General features: G+C 53.4%; 1 protein-coding gene across 1 annotated transcript in view; it reads right to left on the reverse strand.

Moving 5' to 3' along the window:
- The window catches only part of LOC122381126 (transcription factor SOX-5-like), a 50,536-nt gene that overhangs the window by 11,995 nt on the left and 22,202 nt on the right, over nucleotides 1–16,339 (reverse strand). The window contains exons 2-3 of the mRNA XM_043364959.1: nucleotides 11,314–11,608; nucleotides 10,909–11,098 (exon numbers count right to left, since the gene is read on the reverse strand). Of these exons, the coding sequence (XP_043220894.1) occupies nucleotides 10,909–11,098; nucleotides 11,314–11,600 (477 nt within the window). The 5' untranslated portion in view covers nucleotides 11,601–11,608. The remainder of the gene's footprint in view (nucleotides 1–10,908; nucleotides 11,099–11,313; nucleotides 11,609–16,339) is intronic.

Here is a 16,339-nt window from a genome sequence, read left to right on the forward strand (position 1 = left end):
AGTGGATCTGCGAGCTGTGGAGAACGACTTGCGAGCTGTGAAGAACGACTGAGAAAAAAATCAACAGTATCCTCTGCGAGCTACGGGGAACCGCGGCTGCTCCGTAAAACACTGACTTCGCTGACGACAATGAAGCACTGAGGTTCTCCCTGTCTGATCTATGCATGGTGTATAAGCTCGCCATTCCATAACACAATTAAAACGTCTCTTTATCCCGTATGATACATTAGTTTTCCTAATCGATTATAAAAAGTAGCCGTCGTCGAAGCAAAAGATAACCATACAAATAAATGTTCTAAAGCAAATATATCTGCGAAAATGTATGTTTTGGATGATGCATGTTTAGAACGGATGCGATTTATCGGATAAATAAACGCGATAAATCGGAGCGATTTAATTATTTAATACTGTAAGCATTATTCCCATTCATCAAAGTGGGCGTTCTGAAAGTCATACGGATTGATATCATCGATTGATTTCAATTAGGTATCATTCACTATATATCACTCCACTGGGTGTCAATTTCCTGGCCCGCGGTTTCGACTAATTCCTCTCTGTCCAACCACCAGCGATTACCCCATCTCCATTTCAGATCGGATCGTGCTGCATCAGTTTCCGTTTCTTTCTGGCGTGCTCCCCCCGCCGCCACTACATCATACCATTATGCCCATCCGATTGGGCCATCTCCTCGTCGCGGCTAATAACCCCAGCGCCCGGGGCGTCTCCCCGGGTCCCCGTGTCCCCTGCGCTACCGCCGCGCCGCCGCCACAAACGCCGCCGCCGCCGGCTCGACAGCGGCGCGCCGAATTAGGCCCAATTCTCATTCGGATATAGAATAATGTGGCGCGCGGCGCGACGGCCCAGTGACGGAGCACCGTCCGGCCGACAGCCGCTGACCGATAGCCCTTTATGTGGCGGCCGGTCGGCGGCGGCGGCCGCGGCAGCGGAGGCACAGCGGCGCGGCGCCGCGGTCGGCTCAGGTGGCCCCACATTGGATTAGCGCCGCTAACGGAGACGGAGAGTGGGCGCCGGCCGCAGCGAGCCGCATGCCAATGGCGGCCCGACGGCGGCCGGCAGATTTACAGACCGATCCAATCGGCCGGCCGGCGCCGCCGCACAGTAAACTGAGCGCTGCTGCTGCAGAGTAGTGGGCAGCCGCCGCCGCCACCGGACAGTAAAGGCTCCTACAAGGAATTGAGGAGCCAGCCGCTGTCACTGGACAGGGGACAGTAAAGTGAGGGACACTGCTGCAAAGTAGCAAGGAGGCCTAGCGCTACTCGTAAAACAAGGAAGGTATTGGTCATTGTTAACTGTTAAGTGGCGCTGCCAAGAACAATTTTTTTTTAAATAGTCGAATCAATTGAAACGAGCTACATTTCTTAACCCTCGCCCTGGCAGGGGGGGGGGTCGATGCGACCCCCCCCCCCCCTAAGGTTTTTCGAAGATAGCGTAAAAACGGCGGCGCGTAGCGCCGCCAAATTTGGCACAGCCTATGGGGCAACCTTTTTACATATGACCTGAAAATTTCAGGTCCGAGTAACCTTGGGTCAGGTCACCAGGTCAGAAAAACCTGTACAAGGTCATGGTCAAATTTCAATTTTCTTTTTGCAATTGTTCAACTCACAGTTTTGGACTGATTTCCTTCAAACTTTCAGGATGTGCTAAGTTCACCGAGTTGTATAACATATAGTTCGGGTTTTTGAGGTCACTGACCTGAGGTCAGTTAGAGGTCATTACGTCGTAATGTTAAGCATATGGGAAATACTAAATTCGGAAAATACTGGAGATATCCGCTTCGTTCTATCACTTTTGTGCTTTGAAACCACAGTACTTAACAGCAGGTCACTTGGTGCTTCTTTTTTTGGTGTACTTATCCATGGGTCAGGTCAAATGAGGTCAACTGAGGTCAAATGACGTGTTTGCCAATAACTTGGCACATAATGATGCTAGAGCTTAAAAAATGGTATCATTGTGTTCCTGGTGATCAGCCGAATCGAATGATATGCAATATGATGCAATTTGGTTAACTTGAACTTAATTTATTAATTCATGTTTACTTAAAATTTAAGAAATACTTTGGGTACACTTAAGCAAGCCAAAAAGTATATCATTCGACGCGTCTTGACGTGCTGAGGTCACTGGTGCTTTTCTTTTTGCTCTATCTTAATTAGATCTAAGTTATAAGCGAAAAAAAATTGATCTGTTTTTAGCGAAACTTTTACATTTATACCCCCAAAACCCCCCCTAAATATTGACCTAGAGCAACTAAATTTGCACAGGAGCGAGAACTCCAGGGGGCCCACCTACCTACCAAATTTGGTGTTTCTAGGTGCCATAGGAGCCAATCGCGACACGCCCCACACGCCCCTGCCAGGCCGTGTTATGAAAAATGCCCTGCCAGGGCGAGGGTTAAATCATTCGAGAGCAGCGAAGACAACATTGTGATATGGTGCATACTGCATAGCAACGAACTCACAGACATGCCAGGGCTTCATAGATCCACAGCCTCCAGCCAGGCTGACCCTCCCCACCGGAAGAGGCGTGGGCACGGGACAAGAGGGGCCACGCACAAAAGTCCTTTTATGGAAAAACAGATATATAGGGGAGAGTGGGGTAATTTGGCCGGTGGTGTAAATTGGCCGCCCCCACCTGTACGAAAGCTGATAAAAGTGAATGAAATATTTTTAGTCTCTATTCATTTGTCATCGGCAGAACTAACTCGAGAACAAATGTCAAAACTTTCCCCCTCTTAGTTTTATTCAAAATTAATAAAAGGTGAATTTCGTTAGAAAAGTGCAACTTTTACTTCCGTTTAAAAATTTGTATAACATGTAGTATTTGGGCTGTAAACGAATTCCAACATTATAGCGCCATTTTTGAGGGTGTTCAGCGGTTCCAAGAACAATTTCATCTAGTTCTGTACAGCCATGACGACTTTAAAGACAAAAATTTTCAGAATGGCAATGTGGGGTTATTTGGCCGGGACTAGCGGGGCAACTTGGCCGGTGCGCTCAGAGCAAGGCTCAGAGTCACTATGCTGGGACGGCTGAGTTGTCATGGTCAATTATACCATAAAGGACATAATTCATGACCAACTTTGACTACCTTGATGCCATATTTCCTATTGGACAGCTGTAAGGGCATGTGACGTCATCAAAGGTTACCTAACGCTTTTTTGCTAGTAAATACTTACAGAAAAAAGATACAGCCACGCAAATGGTGTCATTGTGTTCAGCTCGTCAAGGCGCATCGAATGATATACATGATGACCTTGAACTCACGTAACCTTGAGGTCAAGCGACCTGAGGTAACGTGACCTGAAGTCAACCTTTGACCTTGACCTCTCGAGGTAAACACATACATGTTTCGATGCGGAATGACGAGAGAATTACGATGGTACTTTTAGTTTTGGCCTAGCTTGATTACTTCAAAAGCTATTCGTAAAAAACTGTCATCGCATCTAGAGCCGCTATATTGACTATTTTCGACCCCTGTGACGGCTGAGTCAACCTCCAAAATGCTTCAAATGCGTCGTAGGACACGCGTCATTGCTGAATGTGAAGCTGACTCGCCTATAACAAAAATCATGGCCTCAAACTAACACCGGCCAAATTGCCCCACACCCCCGGCCAAATAACCCTGCTAGTGGGGCAATTTGGCCGCTTTGCAGACCTTTATAATATGCCACAATTTCAATATAAGTAGTTACTCTATTATTTCAAGTTTACTGTCCAAGAAAGTAAACTGTATGCCACACCTGTCAGCGTTGAGAAAATGCAGAAATGTGCTGTCGATTTTTAGTTACATCGTTTTGTAAAAAAAACGGCCAAATTACCCCACTCTCCCCTAGTACGTGGATCACCGGCCGTCCCCGAAAGTGATCCAACAATGCACGGGGACAGACCCCCCGTCCCGCGGCGTGTGACCGCCTGCCGCGGCGGGTGGCCCCTTCCATGCCGGAGTCTTTTCGAGACGTTTCGGGTCGGCCGGGTCGGGCATTCTCCCTCCTGCGCTTCCGAAGAAAATCGACAAAATAATGACGATGAGCAAGAATAAAAATATTTTCTGGCAACCAGTACCACATAACTAATCATGTGGGTACCGGCTGTGTGCATTCCTCTCTTCCGCTCACTCTCTCCCTTCCATTTCTCCCCTCTCCGGCAATAACACACGGCCGAGGAATCCGTTCCCGCCGGCTCATCGGAGACAGTTATATTTGTACCTGTCCGACTGCGCCACCGTCCTCGTCCCTCTTGAGGATCCTTTTTCACTTTCCATGACTTATTGGCATTTTTGCCTCGGCTCCCCTCCACGTGACGTGGGTGTGCGGAAGTTTACGTTGAATCTGCTTTTAGGAGGACGTTCTTTCTGACCATATCGAGGGAACAAAAAGCACCGGTGCGGGGTCGGTAAATGAGCTGGCTGGTGCGTCACTCGCCGTCGGATAAGCGAGCTCCTTAACCGGGTGTCGGCGCATAAAGGGCGCCACTGGAGCCCATTTAGATACGGTCGGCGCTATACAGCCGTGGTGTTTAGTCCCCAGACTGAACCGCTGACCCGGGAGTGGTTCAAAATGGCACACCGAACAATGCGGGCAACAGAAGCTGCTTTTGCATTGTGCACTTGAGGTTCCTCAGACAGTATGAAACAATAAATTTTATTGTGGTATACCAACATACTTAAATTAAATAATTTGAACTATTAATGGAGGCGTAAGCACTTAAAGAAAGGTAATTTGAGTTTGACATTGCGAGCTTAGTTTACTCCTCACTTAGCATCAAGCAACTCAACTAAACATTGTTTAGAAGCGATCCATTGGCCGACTTGTATGATTCAGAATTATATTGTTAATTTGTTATGTCACCGAGCAGGCACAAAGCTCATCCCCTGTCAGGGCTGCCTCCAGTCGGCAGCTGCTGCATGATCTTTTGTGCCCTTAGGTCATCTAGCTAGGGTCTTCTGCTCAGCCCCCGCCAGGGTCGCCCCTTCTGTCCTCAGCTCTCTGCCAGGGTCGCCTACGTTGCCACCAGGTCAACTATAGTTTCCACAGCCCTCCGCCCCTGCAGCCTGCAGAATCGCTTCACTACTGCCCACGCCTCCAGCCAGGGTCGCCCCCTCTGCGGCCGGGTCGGTCCGTGCCGCGGGTGTCGCCAGTCGAGCGCAGCGCCCACAGCTCGGCGCGGCCCGACGCACCGCCGGCATCCGTGGCCACGCGCCCAGCCGGCAAACGAGACGAAACCGGCGCACTATCGGCGACACCGCACGGCCATCCGTCTCATCTGCGCCGCATTAAAGCGTCATAACGGCATTCTTCCCACCTCCGGCGGCAGCGCGACAAACAGCATTCCTCGTACGGCGCACGGCGCGCTCATTACGGCTGCCGCGCCGCCTCTGCCGCCGCCGCGCCGCCGCTGTCGCCCCAGCCGACCGGGCCGCGCCCACCGCAGGTCTGAGGTTCCACCGCCAGCAGCGGCGGATTAGGTTTTTGCGCTGCGTGCCGTGACAGAGGCCGTCAGAGACGGGACGCCGCCGACAGCAGTAATGATATAATTTAATTAGGCCTCTCCTGCTGTCACAATATTTTTGAGGTGTCATGGGGGTTCGGGGTGTTGAGCTGATGGAGCCCGAAATAGCTGGGAGGTGATTCAACTCGGACGGCCGCGCTGTGTGGGGAGAAGACGGCCGCAGCTACCGCAGCCGGAGGGGAAACAGGCACTGACGCTGGCCGGTCACAGAGCTTCCCAGAACATGGTGTTTGGAAAGGCCACACATCGGCGGAACCACGGAGGAACTTCTGTTTCACAGAACGCATGATCGACTGTTTGACCACAGGGTATGTGATCAACGAATGCATGAGTGAAGCTGCGCTGCATCATGCATGATAGCGATGGATGAACTTCGCATCTCGCTACATGGAAACGACATCTGGCATTCGTGGGCGTTGTTTGAGGCACCCACACGAAGCGCGGAGTTCATGGCACCACAGATTGCCAGGGTGTGGTATGGACTGCCGACGGTAACATTCGAAGCTGCGCGGACGCCGCCGCCTCCGCTGCCGACGACGACTGACGGAGCCGACGTGCGCCGCCCACCACCCGGCCGGCAACAATAGGAGACGCTCCACCGCCGCCGAGCGGGGCGGGAGGAGTCAGCCAACCACCGATACCCTCCATTTTGTGCAATCAATGCCTGCCGCGCGGCTCGCCGCCAGCGCACGCGCTTTATTGCGACACACCGTGCAAAGCCGCCCAGCCGTGTCAGCCTAACAAATGGACGTCATTTAGCGGCCAACATAACGCAAATACCGCGCCGCGCACGCCACCATCGCTCAGCGTGCTGCCGGCGGAAACGGCAACAAATAGTCGGCACCGGCGGACGACTGTCAATCGGGCGGCCGCAGCGACTTCAAAGGCCGGCGGAGGGGCCGCCACCGCCGCCGGAGCGCGCCCGTGTCGCCGCCGCCGCGCGGCGCCCGTTCGCCACGACTCATTGGCGTCGGCCGAGAGACAGTGAGCGACGCGGCGCTGCGCTCCGTCTCGTGACTCAATGGAGCGCGCCGCCGACCGAGCCGGCACCGCTCGGCGGTCGGTCGGGGCTCTGACGTCACACAATGCCGGCTGACCGCCGGGCGGCGGCCATTGTGTCGGGCGAGGCTCCGCCTGCAGCGGCGCGACCTACTGCGCCGGCGCACACCTGAGCTCGCCGGCGCAGCTGACCGCCGCGCGGCAGGCGGAGCGCCAGGTGTACGGCGGCACAGTCTACGCGTGGTTCGACAGGCGGCAGCGGCGACGGGGACGAGTGATGTTGGGGAAATTACTGGTAGGTTACAAAGCCTTACGAGTGATGGCCGAGTTAATCTGCGTCCAGTTTGTTCTTTATAAAAGCAAGAAGTGTAATTGACAACTTTTAGAATGCTACGCCGGAATCTATTGCTATCTTTTGACTTCGAGAAAGGCAGGTGCCAATCCCCGTCCCGTCTGTCATGGTTCTGCGCTGGGGACAGTTGCGGCGCGTCGCATCTCGTGCTGACGCGCCGCTCCTCGTCACCGTCATATTTCATCGCGCCAAATATGCCGCAATGAGCAACCGGAGTCGGCGACAAGAGCCGCGACCGATAACCTCGCATACTCGGTCACATAAGCGGCGTCCACCCCTTCCGGTGCGGCCGCGCGACACGCGACAGAAGCCGGGAAGGGGAGAAGGGGAGAGAAAGAGACGGGAGGGAGAAGAAGGGATTGGACAGGGATGGGTGAGGTTAGCAGACGAGCCATGAACTTGGAACGGCAGAAAGGTTTTGCAGATGAGGCGGAAAGGCTAGGGGTTATTTCCTACACTGTTACCGGGATTGAAATGGGATTCGGGAAAAGTAATGAGAGGATATTGACGGTATTTACAGAAAATTATGAAAATTTTGTACGGAGCAGGTCTTACATGATTCCACAGAACCACCAAGAAAATGTTATGCAAAAGATTTTATCCGTGAAAGTTGTGATAGCATAGCGAACCGTCATGACAGCCGGCGCAGAGGCCCCGAACTGCGTCGGTGCCGTCCGACGTAGCTCCGTCCTCAGCCCCCGCTCTATCCGTCAGCACATTCTCTATGGCGCCGCCTCATTGTCCTAAATATAAGCGACCTGACAACATTCTGGTGAGCGAGCAGGCCGACCGGCCAACTATGGGCGGCGGCGGAGGCGGCAGAGGCGGTGGAGGCGACGCGGTTGCGGCAAAAACTGACCAAGATCCGGGCTTTGAGCGGCGGCTTGGTTCAGGCGAGCACGATAAAGCGCACGACATGAGTTGCTGTGGGGTGAAAGCATGGGAACGTAGCATTTAGCCAACTTTCGTGATGTCTTATGGGAAAGCATGAGAAATATTCCGCATACACCACTCATGGATTTGTATGGATAAATCATCAAAGATAAGGCTGCTTTAATTTGAAAACGCTTTCACGACTTCCGCCCTTTTTAACCGGTTCCACTGACGACAGAGCCCAAGGTGCTGCCATGAAGCCACTGCCGCCGTTACTGCCGCCGCCCGTGCGGTCTGCAGGGTCATTGTTGGGCGGCCGTCCGTCGGCCGGCGCCGTATACCTGTCGACGGACGGCGGTAGAGCTGCCGGCGGCCGTTTTGAGGCCGCGCCAAACGGCGCCGTTCGGCTGTCAGCGCGGCCGCCGACCCGGGGGTGTCGGTCGGTCCCGGCCGCGGCATAGCCAGGTCGGAGGTCAGGGATGGAGGACTCACACGGCGGCCCGGACCGCCCCCCCCCCCCCCGCTCCCCTGGCGATCATCTGACATCGACAGCACGTGATGGAGGCGGTACCGGTCCGAAAACAGCGTCTAATGAGCGCGCAGCCAGCGAAACCAATGTGTTTGGTCAGTGATTGAATCGCGTGAAATGAATTCAACGTGTCATTTGGAAAGAGAAAAACAAGCTGAGGAGAAATAATAGCGCTCAAGATAAACTGTGTAGTCGAGTGAAAACTGTCCGCAGTTTCGGTGATGAATAGTTCAACAACAAACCTTATTTCATTACTACAATAAGCTGAGTTCAAAGCCAGGCGATTTCTCGCCAGAGATGCTACCTTTCTAGACGCTGCCGTTTCTTCTTCGTCGTCTCTCTCGCCTCGTCCGACGTTTCTCGTCTCGTCGATTGACGCGTGTCTGCTCTGTTCCTCTCCCTCGGGAGGCTAGTGACGGGCGCCGTCCCGACAGTCTGTCCAACAGTCCGCTCCCGACACTTTCAGACTGACAATAGTCAACACCTCAGCGCGGCACGCTTCATCGGCCTTCAGCCGGATGCGCTAATTCCATTACCGGCACGATCAACAAGCCGACGCCATTACAAACAACAGATGGCGGCACGGGCGGCGCCCAAAAACGGCCGACATCCATCGTCGCCGGTCCCCAAGCCATCCGATTGTGATTTTTACCCGCTAATAAATGGCCCTTATGAATGACTGGGCATGATATATGTGCGTCCTTAAAACGGCACCGCGTAAACAGCAATAAATATCGCGCCGTTTTCGGTGTGAAGGGGCGGCCCGCCGCTCGCTATGGAAAGCGATGTTGTCGGGGTGGCGGCGGACAGGGGTGTGTGACAGTCGCGGCTCAGAGCCGGGTCAGGTGCGCCACTGCTCTCTCCGGCTCCCCTCCGTCCCTCTGCCGCTGACAGCTGCCTCTCCGCCCCTCTCCTCCGCGCCGAAACCATCGCCATAAAGTCAACAGACTGCGCGTGGCGAGTCGGACCACAGCCGGCCAGCCGCCGCCGCCGCCGCCGCCGTCTTTAATCATTCTTTGTTTGGGCACCTTCGGCGAGAAATTAATACGGCCTGCGTCACACCGGCCAGCCGCGGCGGTTACTGAGGAGAGAGGGGAGAGAGGGGAGAGAGGGAGAGCGTGGGCGGAGTGCTGACTGATGATGGTGACGGAGACGGCGACAGAGACGGCGCGGGGATGGTGACATTGACGGTTGCGGTGACGGTAGCGTTTAGACCGCCACCGCAGATGGTTTCCACTCGAGACTTCACGGGATCATTCATAAATGAGGTGGGTGGGGAGGAGTCCATATACGGGGTGAGCCTGTGAGTTCATATACAGGGGAGGGTGTGAGGTTTGTATACGGGTGGATAATGGTCGAAGATTTATTGAGTGGGAGAATAGAGCTCCATTGACAAGGAGGGGAAAGTGGCAGAGGGTATATAAACTGAGCAGGCGGGAGCCGATGGTTCATTTCTAGATGAAGCGAGGCAGTTGGGAACAAAAGATGGTGTCGTAAATTTATCCTACTGGCTGACTGACCAAACACAAATGTCAGCACTGGAATGCCAATAAAATTCCCTACAGGGTCACAAAACATGCCAAGCAGTTTCTAGGTACAGCAATACTTTGCTATCCAGCTGTGTTCGAGAGCAGCTCATTTTTCTCTAACTCCCAGAAAATTGCAAGCCGCCGGAAGCTGCCCCTCTTTTGGACTGCTCCGACTTCCCGGCTGTTACTAGCTCATCCAGCAGCTGATTTCCCCGGCAGCTTCCCGAGGAAACTGCCATCTCCCCAACAGCTGCAGCCCTTCTCGCCACCGTCCCCGGCCACTCGAGCTTGCTAACAAGGGAAGTTGGCGACCACCGCTCGGGGCGCCGCCCGCGCCACGAAATGTGTTGTTTATCGTCACAATGGCGGAGGTCGGACGCCGTTCCGAGGGCCCACACCGACCTGGAGAGGCCGGCTGAATGTCGTTACTGAGGTGCAGTCGACCGCGGTGCCGGGAACACATTGTCGCCGGCTCAGTTCCGCGCCACAGAGCCGCTCGCGAGCCAGTGCGATCAACCGGTCTGCATCGGCGAGCCGCGAGCCGCCGAGAGCCCGCAGTTGGACGGGGCAGGGCCGGGGCATTAATCCGACCGACTGTGAGTCACCGAGGGCATCCATCTCCTGCCGTCCGCCAGTGATTTAAACATTAGCAGCGACTACACCGTGAGTAATCTCCAGCCGAAATGATCATCCGAGGATTATCAATGTGGCGTGTTTGCTCGTTCAAAGAGAGATGCTTGATCATGTCACTTTTTCCGTGCAACAGAAGGGTAATAAATTGTATATGTGTTCGCAGACTTAAAATCGCCTGACAATCCTGTTACGTGGGGAGTTCTATTATTTTGTATCGCTTTGCGAAACACGAATGTAGAGCTGTTTTTAGGAGCGAAGTGGCGCTGTACTTGATCCGGCAGCGTTCAGAGGGAAGGTGACGTTTAAATACCTACATCGGTAATCTTCAAAAATTGACGCAAGAGGATATTTAATTGTTCACTGGTGCCATTTTTCTGTTCACACTGCGCTTCTTCTAGTAATTTCATCTTGACTTGCCGCCGCTTCCACTGCTTACCTTGAGCTGTTTTTGATGCTCCTACTGCTTACCTTTAGCTGCTGCTGCTGCTGTTGCTGCTGTCGAAGCTGCTCCTGCTGCTGCCGCAGCTGGATGCTGTGCTGCACCAGCCTCAGCTGTTCGATCATCTCCTGGATCTTATGCGGATCCATCTGATGTTTGTCCACCAGCATTGGCAGCAGATCCGGGTGGGAGCGGGACACGTCCGGCATAGAGGCATCTCTGGGGACACGGTCAGGTCAGGTCAAGTCAGGTCAGATCCTATCAGCAGCTCAGGGCATGAGCGAGATTTTATTCCTATAGCACACCTCTATGAAACAGGTTAGAAGGTATGTCAATTCAAGCCTGGCTTCGTTGGAGAACAAAGAAAAGCGCTGAGATAATACTTCGTCATAATTCGAAGTCTGCATTCCGCCAAATGTGCCCTGTGTACTCACGCCGAGCTGACGGGCGGGCCGGCCTCGTCCAGGAGCCGCGAGGAGAGCCGCCGCAGCACGCTCTCCATGCTGCGCCGCTGCGCCAGCAGCTCCTCTCCGGCGCTAGGCGGCTCGTGCCGCGGGCTGAGGCCGCCGCCATCGCCGCCGCCCCCGCCGCCCCCGCCCTGACCGGCAGGTGACTCTCGACCGTCGCCGCTCAGCGCTCCAACGCTCTCCGACATCGCCAGGTCTACGTCTCCCTCCGCGTCCGACAGCTTCGACGGTGGCGACTTGCGCTTGGCCGACATGGCGCCCGCTGTAACACATGGACGGAAGGGGAGGTGGGTAAATACGGCGTCACGGAATGTTGATTACGATCTGTGGGTCGTTTGGCTTGGTGTTGTCGCTCGTCGAAAGTTGAGAGAGAAGGGTCCTCGAGAGACATTGAGCCGAACGTGACCCCAGCCCAATCGAATTTCTAACAAAAACAGGAACCCAAACAGATTTCACACAGGTGCTGGCCGCGTGCACAAATGATGAATTGTTGCCTTCCGCCGGCGTAAAAAGCGGCCCCCCCCCCCCCCCCAAGCAGGGACGCTGCACGTGCCACCATTTGCAATGGCCCGAATCCGGCCAACAACTGGCGAGAATGCAGTGAACACGCCGGAGGAATGGGACCGCCGTCACTGTCGGGCGCCGCTGCCCTGGGTGGTCGGTTGGAGAGGCTCGTGCCCTGCCCTGTCCTCCTCTCCTCCCCCACACTCCCTCCTGTCCCTCCCCTCCCGAGTCCCGGGAGGCAGTGTCGAGTGTCCGTGGGCTAGGGTTGAGCAGTAGTCATTGAATGATGTGGTACCCCAACCCGCTCCGAGAAATTATGTTTCCGTTGGGTCTCTACTGCATGCTGAGTCGTGTTGATGCGATGCGATACAACACCGCAAGTGACATTAATTTGCTAAGAGGTCCGATATGAGAAAGGTGTAACGCGGCTGTATTTGATATGATTATTCAGTTGGGGATAGGTTAGGTTGGACTGCATTAGCGCTGAATGGTAGCAAGCGGCATAAGCTGGCCGTTTGTACTTCAGTTGCAGTCTGGTGCTGGAAAGATAACTTATGCTGAGGCTTGACTGCATTTAGGTTCTCCTGAATAGGTGCGATTCTTTTACGATTTGTGAGACATTTATCTCACGTCGGACCTTTGGTCTGCCCGGAGAGCGATGTGAGCCGCCCCTGTGGCCGGCAGACCCTTCCACCCAGCTGCCTCCCCTCCGTCGGTGCCTGGCAACCCGTTCTCATCAGTTCTGCCCGACAGCCGCCAGTTCTCCGTGGTCCTGCGGCCTATTTATTTGGCCATTTTGCTGGTATATTGTAGTAGGGGGCTGTATATTTTCATCGCAGCCAAATCACGAGCGACAAACAATGCTGTTCAGGTGCGGCGGCGGCGGAGTAAAAATACGGCGGCGGCGATTACGGTGCGCCAGTGCGCCGGAAACGGCCCAGCGCGCCGCCACTGCCGCCGCCACCTGGCCGGCTTTGTTTCGGCCCCCCGGGGCCAGCGTAAGCAAACAGAATCAAACAGACTCATTGAGAATCATGTAATTAATTTCGGCTGATTATTGGGCGACAGTGGCGCAGCCTGTGTGGCGCGCGGCGCACAAATGTGCGCCGTGTGTGTCCCGTCGACAGGCGACAAACAGTGGCGCAGTGGCGGCGGAGTGCGCCGCGCACTGTGCCAAACAGAGCCACTGTGTCGTCCGAGGCACCCACTGAGACCCGGCTCGGCCCAGCCAGGAAGTCAGAGGCACCTCAGTAACACTCCCCAGGGCGTGAGGATTGCAATATTACATTACGTATACATTAGATATTAATCCAACGCTTCACGCCATATAATTAAACAGTTATCAATTTGCCAGCCTAATAGATGAGTTCATAAAAATGTTCTCTAAACACGTATTTATGACACCAGGGGCTATTAAGTTCTCCAATACGAAGATCTATCAATACAGACAGGAAGTATGTGTCAACAGCTCACTAATTATCAGGAATTGACGTCAATGGCGAATTCAAAATGCCTTCGCTGAAATAAAACTTGAATAATCTGGACGGCATTCTGAAAACATTCTCAGCGCGGTAAACAATGACGTGGTCGCGGTGGTCGGGGGCCGGCTGCGACCTGCACAGCCGCTATGGACGTCTGCGCTGATCCGACGCTTCATTGGACGTCTGCTGTAAATATAACGGCCTGACCGATAGTGGACAACGCTGCCCCCGGTGACCGGAGGGGCCTCGAGGACCCGGCGGGTGTCTCAGACGGCAGCCATTGTCCTGCATTTGCTGTCTCAGACGGAGCCATTGTACTGCAGCAACTGTCTCAGAATGGAGTCATAGCCTATTGCAGCAACTGTCTCAAATAGAGTCATTGTTGTAGAGGTGCTGAATCTGGCCCATTGCCTACTTTTTATATAAAATACATCAAAATGGCGAGCTATGTTTGGAACTAGATAAATAATGACAAATTCGCATTGTTCAAATTAGTTTTTGAGGCGCCCGCACAAAAATAGCAACAAAAGGCAAAATTGTTTTCATTCTCCAGGCCAACTTCATTCAAAACATCACCGACGCCCCAGGGAAGCTGGGCAGATGGCATACCAAGCCGTCACTAAGAGCTCTACCAACCATTCTTTAGATGACAAAACAAGCGAACAGTTGTTGCCGGCCGCATATTACAATGCACTTAACGTCCACATACTTTAAAAAACTGGCGGCCCGGCAAGGCTTGCAAGCAAGTCATCTTCAAATATGATAAACACAATCCAGCGAGGTAGTAACTCGCGCTCCGTTTCGTCCGCGGAATGGCCGCCCTCGGTCCTCTCCGCACTAACGGTGTTGTTGGAGCTGATGTTGCCCGCCCTGCTGCCCGTCTTTCCACAGCGCCGGGCTGCGGCGACGGCCTCCTAATGCCTCGGCCGGAAGCCAGCGGCCTGTCGGCTTCGCCGTTGTCATATACAACATGATATATCAGAAACAATGCGCGCTAAAAAGCGTGACAAAAAGCCGGCGGCAGCCGCGGCCCGCCGGCAAGGGTGACAAATCTGATTTAGCGGCGCGCCGGAGAGAGCCGGCGCGAGAAATTAGCCGGCGGCCGACACATGTTTCATTAGGAGCTGGGCAGGGCGGCGACGCGGCGGCGGGCTCCACTCGCAAATCAGGCCGGCGGGGCGGCGCACGGCCGGCCGCGCCCACATGTGGCCGTGCGAGCGGTAAAGGCGCCGCATTGTTGTCTTACGAGCCGTGATGACCTGGCGCGGCCGGAAGCACGGCGAGTGGCGCCGGCGGCGACGGTGCCAGGGCGGGGGCGGTGCCGATCGGCGCCGCTCGGCGCAGGCTTGAAAATCAGTGAACATGGCTCTTCCTTGCATTCTGCACAGGTTCGAGACTACACAGGCGTTCCAGAGGTCAGCATCAGCCACCAGGGACCCAAAGAACTTCGGAGGCTGTCTTAGACCAAGTCCAGACGTGTAGTGAGTATACACGCATACAGTCACCGCTCCACTGTAGGCCGGCAGCCTGAAAAAGCGCTAGAAATTCCCCCAAACTGACTGTCCGCAATATGAACAAAATAGGTATCATTTAATCCCAAATTGATCGAAGAATACGATTCCGATGCTAGTTTTCCCTAAGGTCAAAATTGAGGTCGTCAGTTGTCACCAAACACAAGACAATTTAGACTCTCTATAGGCCACCACATTTACCGATTTTAATGATGAACTTTAGTGGTAATTTATTAGTTGACCAATCGTCGTTTTGAACGAAATTTCCTGTCAGACTAGTTCAGGGCACTGTTGTTCACTGTGCCAACATCATTCTGACATATTGCATCGCTTTTCTGCAAGATAAGCTAGCTGTTTGCAAGCAGCTGCAAGACGTAATTTAAAATCATATCCAATTTTTTAATTAGACTTTTATAAAAACGTTATTTCGAGCGGCTAAAAATGAACATTTCATACTAGCCTCTGATTACTCATCTTTTGTTCCATATAGGTGCTTTGCTGCTTTTCCCTGCTACTTTTCGAGATATGCGCCAGTAAACCACATGATGTAGGGGCAATTGTCACCTCGCCGCTCTACTGAAGGCCCGGCGCTCTTTAAAACGCTGGAAGTTGTGAAAAACAAACGCTTATAATCTAAATGAAATATATGTCCCTGAGCTCAGAATTGATCACCGCACACAATGCTGTCAACATTTCTGGGCCAAACTCAAAAATTCAGTCATTATTAACCCCTAAACACAAGTCAGTGATAATCAACAACAACTTGCTCTTTAGTTAGACTTTTTGAGAAATGTTATTTCGAGCCGTTAAAAATGGCTATGCCATACAAACCACCAATCATCTTTCTGTCATGCCCTACTCGCAATTTTTGCTAATGCCTGCTACTCTTCGAGGTCACGTGACCTCACCATTAAAAGTGAATGGGGAAATAAGGAAACTGTTGTTTTTGCGCATGGAATGATTTCAAACTATCTCAAGCACACGGAATCGTGATTTCGTGCACTCCTTGCAAGATCCGATGCTTTACTTTTGCATTTTTGACCTTCCGTGACGTCATTTATGACGTCACACCGGTCATAGGAGTTTCTCGTCAATAACTCATGATCAAATTGAGCCAGCGACTCGGGAAAGCCACCAATGGACTCGGGAAGACCTCCCGAATCGAATGATATGCGATACGACCTCCTTCGATTAAGTTCGTGGCCTGATGGGCTCTGAACTGACCTTGACTCGAGGTCAATACCTGAAGTTGACCTCACCCGAACAAAAAGTATACCATTCGACGCGCCTGAGCCAGGCGAACACGATGGTGCCAAAATCGCTGCTCTGCGGCCATTTTTTGCGAAATTATTTGCCAAAAACCAAGCCCTACCTTGGGCTTTTTGACTTCACCTCAGAGGTTACCGGTTGACCTGGGACCTTAAAATCGGGTATCAATCGTTCCGCCTTGAAACGGCGCACACGCTTGTTTTTTTCCGCGAGGCTCTAGCTCCATTA

This window comes from Amphibalanus amphitrite, unplaced genomic scaffold, assembly GCF_019059575.1.
Source record: "Amphibalanus amphitrite isolate SeventyFive unplaced genomic scaffold, NRLGWU_Aamphi_draft 000114F_arrow, whole genome shotgun sequence".
Lineage (NCBI taxonomy): Eukaryota > Metazoa > Arthropoda > Thecostraca > Balanomorpha > Balanidae > Amphibalanus > Amphibalanus amphitrite.